This window comes from Liolophura sinensis, chromosome 7 (assembly GCF_032854445.1).
Source record: "Liolophura sinensis isolate JHLJ2023 chromosome 7, CUHK_Ljap_v2, whole genome shotgun sequence".
NCBI lineage: Eukaryota > Metazoa > Mollusca > Polyplacophora > Chitonida > Chitonidae > Liolophura > Liolophura sinensis.
Genome location: NC_088301.1, coordinates 39871572 through 39886275, shown reverse-complemented (window position 1 = coordinate 39886275; position 14704 = coordinate 39871572). Strand labels below are relative to the sequence as shown.

The 14704-nt window shown below is 37.6% G+C and overlaps 1 protein-coding gene across 1 annotated transcript in view; it reads left to right on the top strand.

Annotated features, from left to right (window-relative positions):
- LOC135469605 (suppressor of tumorigenicity 7 protein homolog) overlaps positions 1 to 8801 on the top strand; it is a 42546-nt gene extending 33745 nt beyond the window's left edge. The window contains 9 exon segments of the mRNA XM_064748103.1: positions 415 to 489; positions 491 to 530; positions 2632 to 2704; positions 3630 to 3732; positions 4904 to 4942; positions 4944 to 5055; positions 5389 to 5481; positions 6320 to 6459; positions 7221 to 8801. Coding sequence (XP_064604173.1) covers positions 415 to 489; positions 491 to 530; positions 2632 to 2704; positions 3630 to 3732; positions 4904 to 4942; positions 4944 to 5055; positions 5389 to 5481; positions 6320 to 6459; positions 7221 to 7316 — 771 coding nt within the window. The 3' untranslated portion in view covers positions 7317 to 8801.
- Positions 8802 to 14704: the final 5903 nt, after the last annotated feature.

The following is a 14704-nucleotide window of genomic DNA, read 5'->3' as shown; positions in this document are numbered from 1 at the left end:
ACACTTTGGCATGTCTGTACAGTAAACCTGGTGAGTGAGGGGCTCAGTCTACTTTAGTCATGAACTCTAGCATCAGTAATTTCAATTGTACAGTCACAAGGTACGTCTCACCTGAGTCTGGTCCGCTGCCATTCAGTGACATGGCCAGGTTTGACAGTTCAACCCCCACCACATATTAAAAGTACAGAATTCCGTGGACCTCTTTTATTGAGACAGTCCACCTATGTTGAGCATTGAGAAGAAGGGACATAACTCTTGAAACCTCTCCTGAAATTTGGGACACGTCGAAACCATATTGTTTGAAATTTTACATGTAATTTTTTTTCTTTATTTACTGGAAATTACATTTATATTTATATTTATATTAGCAATATTTTATCATAATTTTTTGCATATTTGTATGGTATTTTTCAGTTGATGAAGGAGTTTCCTATGTTGAACCTGTTTAGCATTCATGAGAACCTTATAGAGGCCTTGTTAGAACTGCAAGGCTTATGCTGATGTACAGGCAGTACTGGCAAAATACGATGGTGAGTTACAAGCATCTGAAAATACTCAGTGCTATAAATGCTACAAATTATGTGAATTCATTGTCACATACATTTATTATTTTCTTCAGTAAGGTTGTTACTGGATCGACAAATATATGTGTGTGGGAGGGGGAGGAGTGTAAGAGTTTCTAGTAACAAAATGAATAATTCGCAACTGCAGCAGAATACCAAAGATTTATTAATTTGTACATTACTATCTCTGGTGCATGACTGATGTGCAAGTAGAACCGATCAGGCTTGATGTGGAAGTCGAACTTTTTAGGCTTGAAAATACCAAATGTTAGATGGAGAGATTTATCACATGAGTAAATGAAAGTTGGAATCAAAAATCTATTATGAGTCCAGCTCAAAACACCTAGCTCCTGTTTTTATGGGAGGTTTTAAATATTCACACTGTTCCTTATTCATTTATGTATTTTAAATGGGTATTATTTTTGTGTGCAGAATTACTTTGCTCTTATTCTTGCTGAAAATGGATGACTTGAAAAATCCTATGGCATACATTCATATTTGAAAGTTTAACATTTAAAAATTCTTGGCTTCTATTAGACAGTGCAACATGTACAGTGGTAGGAATCTGGTGGAAATTGTTTGCTCTCTTTCATTTGAACTGCTTATCTCTCTAAGGGTTCCTCAGGCTACCTTCATCACCACATATGGTAATCATTATTTTAGTGGTCACTTTCTTAAGAAATCAAATTAAGTGGAATTAAATACATATATAAGTTGCGGGTGAACTTCTCAGTTTTACGACCAACCATTGTTGGTGGTGGAGGATGTGAAGGTATTCGGTTGTGATTCTTGTCAGGTTTTGAAATCGAGCAAAGTAACCAATTCCAGGGTAAGAGCACTTGATCCTGTTGGTTTCCATACAGACTGCAATGTTTGTTTGTTTTCTCAGTAGGCTGACAGAACTGGGTAACACCTCCCCCAAGTCTAGGCTCCAACATTGACAGCCCTTGTCTCTTCTCACACCTTAAAGGCCTTACACACAGGCTGTCAATCAGCCCGGGTTCTTGGTGGATACTGATCTCAGTATACCGTAAAGTGGCGAAATATTCCTGGGCTTGCGCTTTGTAAACTGTCATACTCAACCTCACATTCAGCCCTAGAAAGTGGTCACCAGCAGAAGTACACATTCAATAGAAGTGGATCTTGACATCGAAAGTAAAAATTAAAGACGTTAATTTACAGTTTTCAACTTTATTTCCTTCTGATTAATCAACTCTTCTATTCCTATTTAAAATTCCATCCTTAAACAGTTATGGATCGAAATGAGTTGGTGCATTGCATATTCCAGAGAGCTCTTATAAAGAATATAGATTTGACAGAATCATTCTTTGGCACAAAAGATTTGCAAGGTATTAATGAAATACTTCAAACATATTGATTTATAGTTTGATTAAACATATTCTGGAGAAAAAGAATTAAAATGTACCGTCATTACACCCATTTTTTAGGTGCTTTGTGATTCTGACAGGAAGTTGTATCAAGGGTTATAAATTTACTTTTATTCCTAAACTCAGAATTGAATGCCAGAATACTATGTCCTGTTAATTAGTCTCGCTGATGAAAATGAAATGATTTGTACAGGTTTCTCTCTAAAATAATATAGTTGAAGCCTTTGTAATAGAAAAAAGGATGTACATGTACAGTATCTTCAGGAGGGTAAGGACTTGGTTGGGATGAGGGATGGGGAGATTGATAGCGAAATTAGTGGGCTGTTATGAGGAACTGGTGTGACAGTACCAGTGACTGAGATTTCATGTAAGCAGCAGGGTTTACATTCTTGAGCTCTCCACATGCCTGTATCAGTTTTAAAGGGTTCAGAAATTAGCCCAGATGGTGTAATGGAGTGAGGGGGAAAGTGGGGCCCCTGAGGTACATGTAGAGGGTAGATCTCCTGTGGGGTGAGGGGGTGGGGGTTGTGTCTGTCAGTCAGCCTCTTCAGTGTGGCACACCTGCCCGGTGTAGCTGTCAAGGGATGAGTAACTAAATCATTGAGCTGTTACTGGGCTGTTCACTTGCCGGTTTCTTCAGACTCTCACCAGTACCCTGTTTACATCCTGATTGTTTTCAGATATCACTTTACCCAAGTCTGCCACGATCTGTTACACAGCAGCGCTACTCAAAGCCAGAGCAGTAGCAGACAAGTGAGTCCACCACTGCCTTCTCAACAACTCCACTTTTCAAATAAAAAAAAACAAATAACTTGCATGAACTAGTCTTATTGTCTTAATTTTTCATTAATGAAAGATTTAGGTCATTAATTTTCACCCAGCTCAAACGATCTTGAAATAAAAAAAAAATAGCAGGTACTTGGTCATAAGGAAGAATTTCTTATTAGAGTTAGTCTAATGAATGAATTGATAAATTAGATGTAATGTTCAATTAATGTGTTCAATTAGGAATATGGTTGTTTAGGTAGCTTCCAATGTGGAATTTATGATTTCATTAAATATTTTTGTAATTGAAGTTTCATAAGTTTTAAGACACAATATACTCATGGCCTTGTAGCTTTAGTTTGTCTGTTCAAAGAATGTTGTTTTCATAAGTAATACAAATGGCTTTTATTGTCTGAAAAAATGTTAGGGTGGTAGCAAGGCAATGTACTGTAGTTTCACGAACTGATTATAAATTTTGTTTAAATAATGGAGATGGTTAATAATGTGTTGGGTTATGTTACTATGCTAATCAGACTAAACAATAGTTTAGTGCAAATCCATTCTGCACATTGTTTTTATTAAATAGTAGTCTCATTTGGATATCTAACAAGGACTAGGAATTAATTGGATACAAAACTATGATCTGTTATACTGTAATTCTTCAACCTTGTCAAAAGGTTGCAAGGTGTTTATTCAAGCATATTCTGAAGGCATTATTCTGTGTAGACTGATGAAATTATACTTTTTGTGAAGCCTTGAAACGACAATTCAACCAGTGTAGATTTGTCTCCAATGCCAAGGTGAAAATGTGCTTAAATTTTATGGAAAGTTGTTCTTTTGTGTGCGAAAAAAGGTGTAGGAATTAGGGTAGTACTGTGTAGCTGTAGTTCCTATTTTTTTTTTTTTGGTTCAGATTTTCTCCAGATATAGCATCAAAGCGTGGTCTTAGTACAGCAGAGATGACAGCAGTAGAGGCCATCCATCGAGCTGTGGAGTTCAATCCACATGTACCGAAGGTAAGCATCTCAGTCATGGATATTGTAGTTTGGCCTTAATGTCACATCATTGGCCTTAATGTCAAATCATTTGTCTTAATGTCACATCATTGGCCTAAATGTCACATCATCTGCCTTTTTTCACCCGACAACCAATGTTGGTTATTTTGCCTCCATGAGTTCATTTCTTTATAAGCACTATATCTATATGTTCAGATTTACCAAACTGATATAACATGAACACTTTGACATTGTGGAGAAACCCAATTCAATTTCAATGACTTTGATCCATTTTTGAAAAATTATTGATGATATTTGAACTGTCTTGGCATTTATCACCAAACATGTACCCAAGCCTGGAAATAATTTTTAAGTTGGTGCAGGAAATAATGGCAAATCTTCCAGCTATTCACTATATTCAGCTATTTGTATTGCAGAATTGTCCTTGGCCCATGCTTTGTTTAGGTCATTGGGATCATCAGAGTTATATTGTTTTGTACATAGCCTCGTAAACGTGTAGAAGTCAAGTAGAATAACAGTGTTATATTTCAGTGAACTTAACTCTCTCAGGATCAACGGGCTTGGGTCTACATTACATTTTAAAAACAAAATGTATGAATCTTTTTCAAAAATCTGTTAATGTCTAATACATTAGGTGCACTCATGCTTTTCAAACTAGTCTTCTTATCCTTTCTCGACAGCGTCGGTGGCCTAATTGTAAGAGCATCCGCCTCAAAGTTGGGAGACCCAGGGTCAAACCTGGGTCAGGTCACACCAAAAACTTTTAAAATATTACTTGTTGCTGTTTCATTTGACGCTCAGCATTGAAGGGTTAGAGAAAGGAAACAGGACTGGTTGGCCCAGTGTCAGTATAATTTGACTGGGTGGGGTTTCATGTCTGGTGTCTTCCACATGATTCTTCAGGGGCGGCAACATTTTGCCTGCCTCAAGAAGACACAGCACACATCTAACGACTCTTCATCGTATGATTATGATTTGATTGAAAAAAGTAGGAAGTTAAAGCTCAGGCATTCATTCGTTCATGCATTCTTATCATTTCTGATTTTCATACACTTGTCACATTGTTCAGTTGCATTCATGTATAAATATTCTTAATACTGAAGTTCAACTGTGCTTATGGCATTTATTGTCTTTTAACTGTTCATTGATTGGTTTGGGTTTTCATTTTCAGTATCTTCTAGAAATGAAAAGCTTAATCCTTCCAGCAGAGGCACCTGTTGAAGCGAGGTGACAGTGAGGCTGTGGCCTATGCCTTTTTCCATCTGCCACACTGGAAGAGGGTAGATGGGGCCCTCAACCTTCTTCACTGTACATGGGAAGGCAGTAAGTCATTGCTTAACACTGCTTTTCATTACTTGACTTCAAAAGACATGTTTTTATAATTCAAATATAGATTGTAAAACAAATATTGTAAATGGCACGTGAATTGGAAGTTTTGGTAACAAAGTAAACTTATTGCACACTGATGCCTCTATTATTCTGGTAATAATTTACTCTTTTTGCTCTTTGACATGGTACCTAAGATACTGCACTATGTGCTTTTTTGTTAAATGTTACATGTTTGTGCTAATAGGTGCAGAAAAATAAAAAGGTGTGCAACACATCATTGGGATACATGACACACACCAAAAGTATGAATTTCTGGTATATTTTCAGCATTCAGGATGATTCCGTACCCCCTGGAGAAAGGGCACCTGTTCTATCCATACCCCACATGTACAGAAAGTGCAGACCGAGAACTCTTACCATGTGAGTGGAGCTCTTCAGAAACCTGAGATTTATCTCAAGTGATCTGACTGTGTAGTAATTCATAGAATGCAAAAGTGGCCGTAAATAAAAAATCTCTGATGCAGGAATTAAATTGCCTGCTTCAGTCAACAGTCAGCCTAGTAGTCTGCATCAGAAATGATATTCTCAGGAAGAAGGAAGATGAAAAAAAGAAAAAAAAACCTGTGCAATGGAAACCAAGATTTAGCATTGGGAATACTTTTTATTTGTTATCATATTTATTCTTATTTTAAGCTTGTTTACATCCTTTCTTATCATAATGTTCATCTACTTAAATTTGGATGCAAACATACCTATAGATCAGTTCAGGGCAGGTTTTGAAACTTGACCTTGTGACACATCATGGTGGTGTCCCATTGCACAATGACTTTACAGCACTTGAGAGCTAATCAGTGTTAGCCCTTGGCTGCTATATTTAATAATTAATAATAATAATTATAAATATTATCTGTAATCAGTGACTTTTATTTCCTAAATTATTCATTTCACTGGATTTTTAAGGAAATTATATAAATTAAAGTGATGTTTTGTAGATAATACTCAGTATTGTATTTACCAAGCAATGATAAAATGCACTGATTAACCCTCCAGTGCTGTAAAACAACAACTTTCCAGCACAAAGGGACATCACCATGATGTCATAACATCGAAAATAACAATTCCCCTATTCATGAGAAACCATTTTATTAACTGCATGGAGAGAAATTTATCATTTGTATCAATTCAGTAACTGTTTATACAGTTTGTATAATTTTTTTTGTTATGTAATAAATACATGTTTTTTCCCCCCCTTGTTTAGCCTTCCATGAAGTATCCGTTTATCCGAAGAAGGAGCTGCCATTTTTTATTTTATTTACTGCTGGTCTCTGTTCGTTCACGGCACTGTTGGCTCTCTTGACTCATCAGTATCCAGAACCAATGGGCTTTATTGCCAAGACGGTGAGTTCTGCAAATCTGTTATGGTATTAAAGATACAAAGAGGCCTAATTTGGATGGAGGTTACATGCTGTGCAAACATTATGGCTTCTGTCAAACTTATCTCTACTTTCAGTCAGTCATTTTCCTGACCTGACTCCTCTTATTTTCTTGCATCCATATAACATGTTATAAACATGCTATCACATAAGTGTAATATTCTTAACATTATATATAATCATCTCTGATTGGGTGACAGTGGTGATGTGATGTTCTGGGATAAACCTTGCACAGGTTGCTGCACTTTGGCTTAGGCCAGGTGTGGTGTGGACACAACACCAATCCAACGCTAACTGAACGATAAAGGTGGACAAGAAAATATGTTGAATCCAGATGGTACAAACCTAAGGCATCATCGGTATTTCTTTGTGCAAAGATTTGGAATGGGTGAGATGTTCCAGCATTTTACCACCCCAGGTCCATATCCACTGTTCATACTAAATTTTATTAATGATAAAATTTTGCTACAATAAAGTCATCACTTTGCAAAATTACTGATTCTAACCCAGGACTGGTGCCGTCTAGACTCGGACCCTTAAAGCACTTGCTTGCTGCTATTATCAGGCTGTTGACCAATGAAATCATGTGCTGGAATCCAGCTCTTGCTGCTCTGACTGCAGCTTTAGTCTGGAGATTTGTACCTGGCAAACAGCAGTTAATAGTTTTTCATTTATTTCCTCTGTCTGCTGTGATTATTCATGGACATATCTTGTTTTTCTACACAGGTTCTCAGTTGGGTGTACCTTCCCATCAGCTACATCTTAGAGAAGCTGGAGGCAATTCTTCCATCCAATCTCCTTCACCAGCTGTCTCGAATATAAACACAGTAGCAGGACCTGCAAGACTGCCAATATCATTATTTATTATAAAGTGCTTGGTTTCATTTTCCTTACCATGAATAGGATTGTGTTTTCTGAGATGACACCTTGTGGATAAATACTTTATTCCAAATTGCAAATTTGGTTTTTTTTTAACTTTTGAAAAACTGGTTCAAAAATTTTTCAGATGCCTGTGGAAGAATTTCTAAAACCTTTTTTCCCCAAAGCAGTTCAGTAGTAAGACAAGCAAAGTACATTGTTCCAAAAGAAGCAAACTTGTGTCAGTTGATCAAAGGTCTTGCAATTTTATTGACATATCTAAAGAGATGAATGGTTTTTGTTCAGAAAAGACCTTGAGTTGTGATGTTGCCTTACTTTCTTTATTGTGTTTTGGAAGCTAGATTGGGCAATGCGGTACGTCAGTATGAAAGCATTTAATGAGTGAACATGTAACAAATCACACGTCAAAGGGGGAAGATTTTCATGTAAAAATGTCTTATACTTTTTCTCATGGGATGGCTAAAAATCAAGTAAAGTTCTTCTGTGATGGCTAGTAGAACAGGCAATTTGTCGGATTCTTTTGTCCTCATCTGTGTCAATAATTTTTGAGACTAGAGCGTTTTGCTGATCTTTTTGTACTTTCTCAAAAACATCAGTTACTTGTTTATCCCATCAAGTATTTTCAATAAATGTACACAAAACCAATATTACAAAATTCTGGTCTTTGAATCCCAATCTGAATTACATATTTGCCTGTTATTAGTTTAGTAAGCAAGTAATTCTGACTGCCTTGAAGGACTACCCCCTACCTTTGTAATCTTTATTGATAGTAACATACTAACTGTTTCAATCTATCTCTCTCATAATAAAATTTTCAACCAAATCCTACTTCATGCTAAAATTGAACCTTTTCCTTGAACTACATTTTTTCACCAAAAGTCTCGTTATTGAATAAAAAAGATTTGTTGAGCGTTGTATATATCCTGTCAATCTATAGTTCATGGACCTAACCTATTCAGTACTGCAGTTTGCTGAAAATAAGGAATATTGTTTTGGTGCAAAAGTGTGATGTGTTATTCTGAGCATTCAGAACGATCCGTTACTGCTGATTCAATTTTATGTATCTTCCAGACATCCATTTTTTTTTTTGAGATTGACATCAAATTTGGTAAATGGTAATTTTATTTCTGTTAAAATAATTTTTGGGATATTTGATGTTGAATTTAAGATGAGACGCAAGTCGTAAAAGCACATGCTGTGTACTTTAAGTCATTGGGTAGAATCTTTGAACTTGGGAATATTTGGGAATATTCATGTTTGATCTCTCTATGTGAAGGCAACTACTTCTTGATAGAGGTGAACTAATGCATTCTTGTGAATGCTGTGTCCAGGCTGGAAGATTACAATTGATGGTGAGACGTACTATTTTGTTCAACAATCGAGTAATTGACAGTGTTCTGTGGACAATAAAGTTTTGTTGAGTATTAAGTGCCATGGGTTGTGTTGAATTTGTAATCAGAGATTTATGTGATATTGGTTCTTTACAGTTATGATGAAAACCAACCTGCATGATGATGACGCAAAAGTCAAGATACAATTTCTCCTGAGTAACTCAACTACGTACATGTACTTCGGGGAAATTTATCATTCGTACTGAATCGTAGCGATCACCCGTTGAAGCATTTGTTAATTTCGTTGGTGTCTTAAACGGTACTGAAGAAAGTGTCGTTTATTATACGACGGCGTTCAGATTTGTGAGTGTAATGATATGAATGCATACCAGAACAACGGCAAACTAAAATCAAAATATCTGCTTTAGAAAGTAGAGTGTCTAAGCGTTAGTTCCGACATTCACATTCCAAAATTCCCAAGCCATCATTAATCCAGATTAAATCTTCATGAATCCAGAAGAAACAATCGTGAAATTAAAACGGTTGGTATGATGCAAGAGAAGGCTAGCTCTAAGTTGATTCTATTGATGTCAACAAGACTACTAAGGAACTAGATCTATACATTCACGAAGCAAGTAATCTCTACGCTTTCGGGGGTTGTTTGGATGCATGCTGTTCATGTCATGCCTTATAACAGATATTTTGGCCGCCTAGTCGCATGTTCAGGAATAGATGTCATGGGAAATGAAGTGGATATATTTTACAGTGAGGTGAAATACTGTGCGATCATTTTATCGTTTAATGACTATTTCCGTATCGCGATGCCACATATATACTGCAATTCTTCACCCTTTTCGTATGTTTACAATGTGTATTTAAACAACTTCTGAGGACATTTCACTGTGTGGACTGATAAAATTATACTTTTGGTGAAGCCCCGTCTCCAAGATCAAATAAAAAATTTGCATTAATTGCACTGAAAGTTGCTCTTTTATATGCGAATAGGTTGAGGAATTAAGGTAAAGTTCGATCTGTTATATACATGTTTAGTTTTAGTAGTACGAATGAGTTTCTCGTCAAATGTGTGTTATATCATTTCAGTGATGTCCACTTCATGTGATCATATAGTACGTATAGACTATAAATAGATGGCCATGTATATATGATATACGGGTACCCGTGGTCGAGTTGTTAGCATGCCAGCGTTGCACAAGAACCCAGGGACCTCTCAGCAATGCAGGCGGCCGATGTCTGTGGAATTCCAGCTCATGGATGGCTCCATCTCCGGTCGTAGAGCTGCGTGGGAGGGCCAGACAGCAACTAGGTCGTGGATACCCATCGAGCTCTAGTCGGTTTTCTTCCCAACATAAGTAATTCTGGCCGTCGTCATATTAGTGAAATATACTTGAGTACGGCAGGAAACTCCAATCAAATAAAACCAATCTTCAGTCCACGGAGACTTGCCATAAACACACAGGTAGCGCTTACTGTTAATGGTGCATCTAGGCTTAGTAACGCTTAAAGACTTGCGTAAAAGACTTCTCATAACGTTACAATACTACCAGTTAAATGGTTGGAACAGTATAATTAAGAACTGTATGTGCATGGGATACCATGCTGTCCACGTTGTAGTGTTTTCGCTACACACATTTACTTGAAAACTTAAGTGATCTTATAATGGTACAAAGGTCAACAAGTGTTTAAGTATCGATGTCTACGAAAGCCAGACAGATTTCTTATACCTAAGCTAACCCTGTACTATAATCCAGGATTAATGTATGTAATGAACGGTACTGAATAAGGCAGGAACAGCTCTAACATTTTTCGGTTAAATGTGAAAACATCCGTGAAACAGTAACTTGGTAGCTCTGTGCCTTTTAAGTGAAAGATGTCCATCGCTTACATTTATTTAATCCTTAGAACTTTGGCTGATATTTGGAGAGCATTCTCCAATTTAACAGAACGTAATTTTTCATGCTTAGTATAACATATAAACCTAGGCTAAACATAAACGACTAAATAATAGTGAGTTGCTATAGTGACGGTACATAGCTGTGGAGTTGAATATGATATTGCCTTGAAAAATGGTTTACAAGATATTACAAATATAAAAAAAAAATAAAAGACATCCCTTACATTCTCAAATACCGATTGACATGTGACAGGACGTGTGACCTGTGTTTTAATGTCATCATTTTATTTGTGCAGTTTAATGCAGATAAATGCTGCCGGAGGACATAGCAGTGGCCTAAGTTTCGGCGAGCTAAGAATGCATCCGCAGAGATGGAGTTGTACACGACGGACGATGAAGACTGTTCTGGAAGTTGTGGTGGCGTATGTAGAGGTATCCTACATATATGTTCTTCTGACAGCTATATAGCGTTGACGAATGCCGACGGGTGCGTTTTGGTTTAACTGCTTGGACAAGGTTCTTGTCGCACAGATCATGTTCGCGCTTAGAAAGCAAACTAACCGTGTAATAGGCTTTTCCCCCAGCCACTGTCGCGCAATGTCTGCCTGAGGGACGGGCCACCGAAAAGAGCTCAAACTGCTTGGTATATAATACCAACGCTTCAGTCAAGACAGCATTCATGTTACCAGGACTCAGTGGTAACACAGGACCTGCATGTAGTCTAAGGCGACTTGACACCACAGCATCGTTAGGGTCAAAGGATAACGTAGAATCGTCGGGGCCGAATGACAACACCTCACGGTCAGGCCAGAATGAGTATAATATAGTACGTGCTACAAATAGTAAGGAATGATCACACAGCATCATATGAACAGCGTTGTGTGTCACAGCAGAAGAACGTTGTTCCATTTAAGTATTAACAACGTGATGACACTGTATATATGAGACAAAATGATGATGGCGCACCAACAGGACAAAATGAAGACACGGGATTAAAACCAGCGCAAAGCACCAATGGGACAAAATGAATAGACATCACAAATAGGGCAGTATAATGTCACAGAACGAAATGGTCGAAATGGCAGCAGTCAACCAGTAGCATACAGCATAATGGCATACGACAGAATGACGAAAGAGGACTACTATAGGACCAATGATGGCACAGCAGAAATAGGACAGAAGGAAGGAAGGGCACCAATGGGACAAATTATGGCATAACATAAATATAAGACATAATGATGACACAGCACCAACAGAACCAATGGTGGCGCTCCACCAGCATGACAGAATACTGCTGTGATGACAGCACAGATTTCTTATCGAGATAATTTGAGATTGATATATTTTTTTCACACCAGCAAATTGCCCTTCACGAAGCCTATTGCATGTTTTACAAAGAAAATGAAGCTTATTCCCAAGTAAAAGTAGGTCGTTTTCTGACAGAAAGAAGCGATAACGAAGGTAAAACAACCTGAAAATGACAACAAATTATAACTCATTTTCACTGCATCCGGAAAGCGACTCTCGGTACCCATGTGTAAAAGAAGGCGGGTTTTGATAAATTGACGTTTGTGTGATTATGATCATTCAGGTGAGTGTCCTGTAGTTTGACCTCGCGCATTCTTACCCGGCTTTGATGGTGTGAACCACCCAAGGTCCGCTCGTGGCTCGCTCGTATGGGGGCACCGTTTCGCCCCGCGGGCAAGCCTTTGATCCATTTCCTAACTATAAAATAGCCTGGGTTCGACTTGATGCGCAGTTGGTGCTAAAACAGACATGTTGTACAACATACTGGAATGATTAAGAACTGTTTGGATCACAGTGAAAGGTACAGAGTTCATAACAGTGAATGGTGAGGAGTATTTAGTGCGTGTAGGACAAGATAACCTTGGACGTATTGAGCTGAGGGTTGGATTCATATTCTGTTATATGCCATCTTTGATTAACTAACTTACGCATTAAAACTTGATTATATGGTATAATATTACAGATCCCAAGGACTGGTATCAGTTCAGTTCATTTTTCAAACTATCACTGGCATGGGAAGGAAACTAAAATGTGTGCGTGGGTGGATGGTGATTGTGGGCTCGCCGGGCGACTATCCCAGCATATTAGTCGAGGTTTCAGAGGCATCATATATGGGCCCCGGATTAGGCTTCGCTACCCTATGTTTCCATGAACAAGTTGTCTTCCATCTTTTAGGGTACCGACAGACGGAGTCATTGCATTCTAAACGGCTTTGCAGAAATATGAACGAAAGGAAATAAATGAATTTAAACATTCTCCATGTAAATTTGAGTACATGTTCATGTTATCTGTAAAAACGAGACTAACTTTAAAATAATATAACTTCACATATTTGTCGATGTTTACATATATTTCCTATCCTACCAGCGGTGTCGAATGTGGGTGGAGTTGGGGTGGTGGGAGGCGGGGGAGTAAACTACCCCAGCACATTAACCGGGGTCCCCCCACCCTCCTCCACCCACGCTTTGTAAATGGGGTAGGCTTTCCCATTTCCTGTCCGTCTTTCTACCTTTCCTCCTCTTCATTCTCCCTGTTCGATAGATAAGAAAACTGTGAACAGCGTTGTAACTGTTAATTGAAGTAGAGGGAGACGCTATAAGACTGCAATGTGTAATGGATGATCTATAGCGGAATGCTTTGACTTATTTATCATCAAACATCCTGTTTACATGTTAATTTAGTCGTTTAAGTAAAATCGTTTATTAAGAGGTTATTGGCAACAAAGTAAGTACCGTGAAGCGCACTAAAAATCCTCGAATTGCATTTTGCAAGCCGAGATAGTTTGTATACAAGGTAAAGGAGGTACAGGCTCAATGATGGAGTACATATGGTATAAAGTTTGGTAAAAATTCCTCAAGAGAGAGTTCAAGAAATGTCAGGTATAAAATATTGTTACAAAATGTGGCTTAAAGGAACCAAATGACCTTCAAAACGTTGACTAAGGTCAAAGAAAATGAATCGGGCTCTTCTTAATCCATAAGTGAACATGTGGTAGACTACAAGTTTGGTAATCCTGGCTAGAAGCATATGAAGATAAAGTAAAGATATGGGTAGACGGACTGATAAATTAACGAACTGATACCTCTAAGCTCCTAGGCGTCTTTGGGCTAAGTGGAAACAAACATGAAGTTGGGTCGAAATAATAAGGATTTGTTTTATGTTATGTAGGTGATGATGGGGAGTAAAAGTACTGAAAGTATTTACCCTTATTGAAAGAAATGGCCAAAAAAAAAATAATAACAATAAAAAAGAAAAAAATAAAGTAATACTGTAATATTGAAGTACCCGGGAAAGGCGGTTACGTAATTCAATCGACAACCACATTTCAATTTCTCCAGGTGGAACACATTCTGAGCAATACTGTATACTATTTGATACCACTTATATATAAAAGCGTACCTCTTGACCCTTGAACACGTATGCTGATGTATTTCAGGCACTTCCTATTATATGAGAATTAAGGAAAATAAGAATATTCCTGATAAAACAGACGTTTGAATTTGCCTCGGTTTTGCGTCTGGTTATATGGTGTACGAGTGTTAACCTGAGCCTTCACGTCATTTAAAATTAATAGGTAGCAAATTCGCGTAAAATGCCACCGTACTTTACTTTTAGACCATCATAGCGATAGGCCTTGCATCTGTGAAGTTTAGTGAAGTTTCCAGCCATGTTTGAGTGCACGCTCCGTACACCCTGGTGTGAGGGTCAGGTGCACTGGATGACCAATGATATTAAACGGTTACGTGCAAATCAAAAGCTTTATAAAGAGTTCAAAGGAAAAGCAACCAGAGTCGTGTGAAGAAATTTGTGTCATTAAATCGTCCCTGGGCAAATTAGACAACTAATCCTACATTAATTATGTTTGTTCCAAAGTGATGAAGGTCAGAGCCATAACTGTCACAGTCTTTGTGGTCGATTACAGACTCTGTTATATGAGACTTCTGTTTAAAATTTTCTGAATGCGTCACATTTACAAAACGATGTGAAAAGTGACCAGGGGCCTTTATTAAATTGATACATGATTCTTACATTTTCTGGGCAGATAATTAATTAAAACTTTT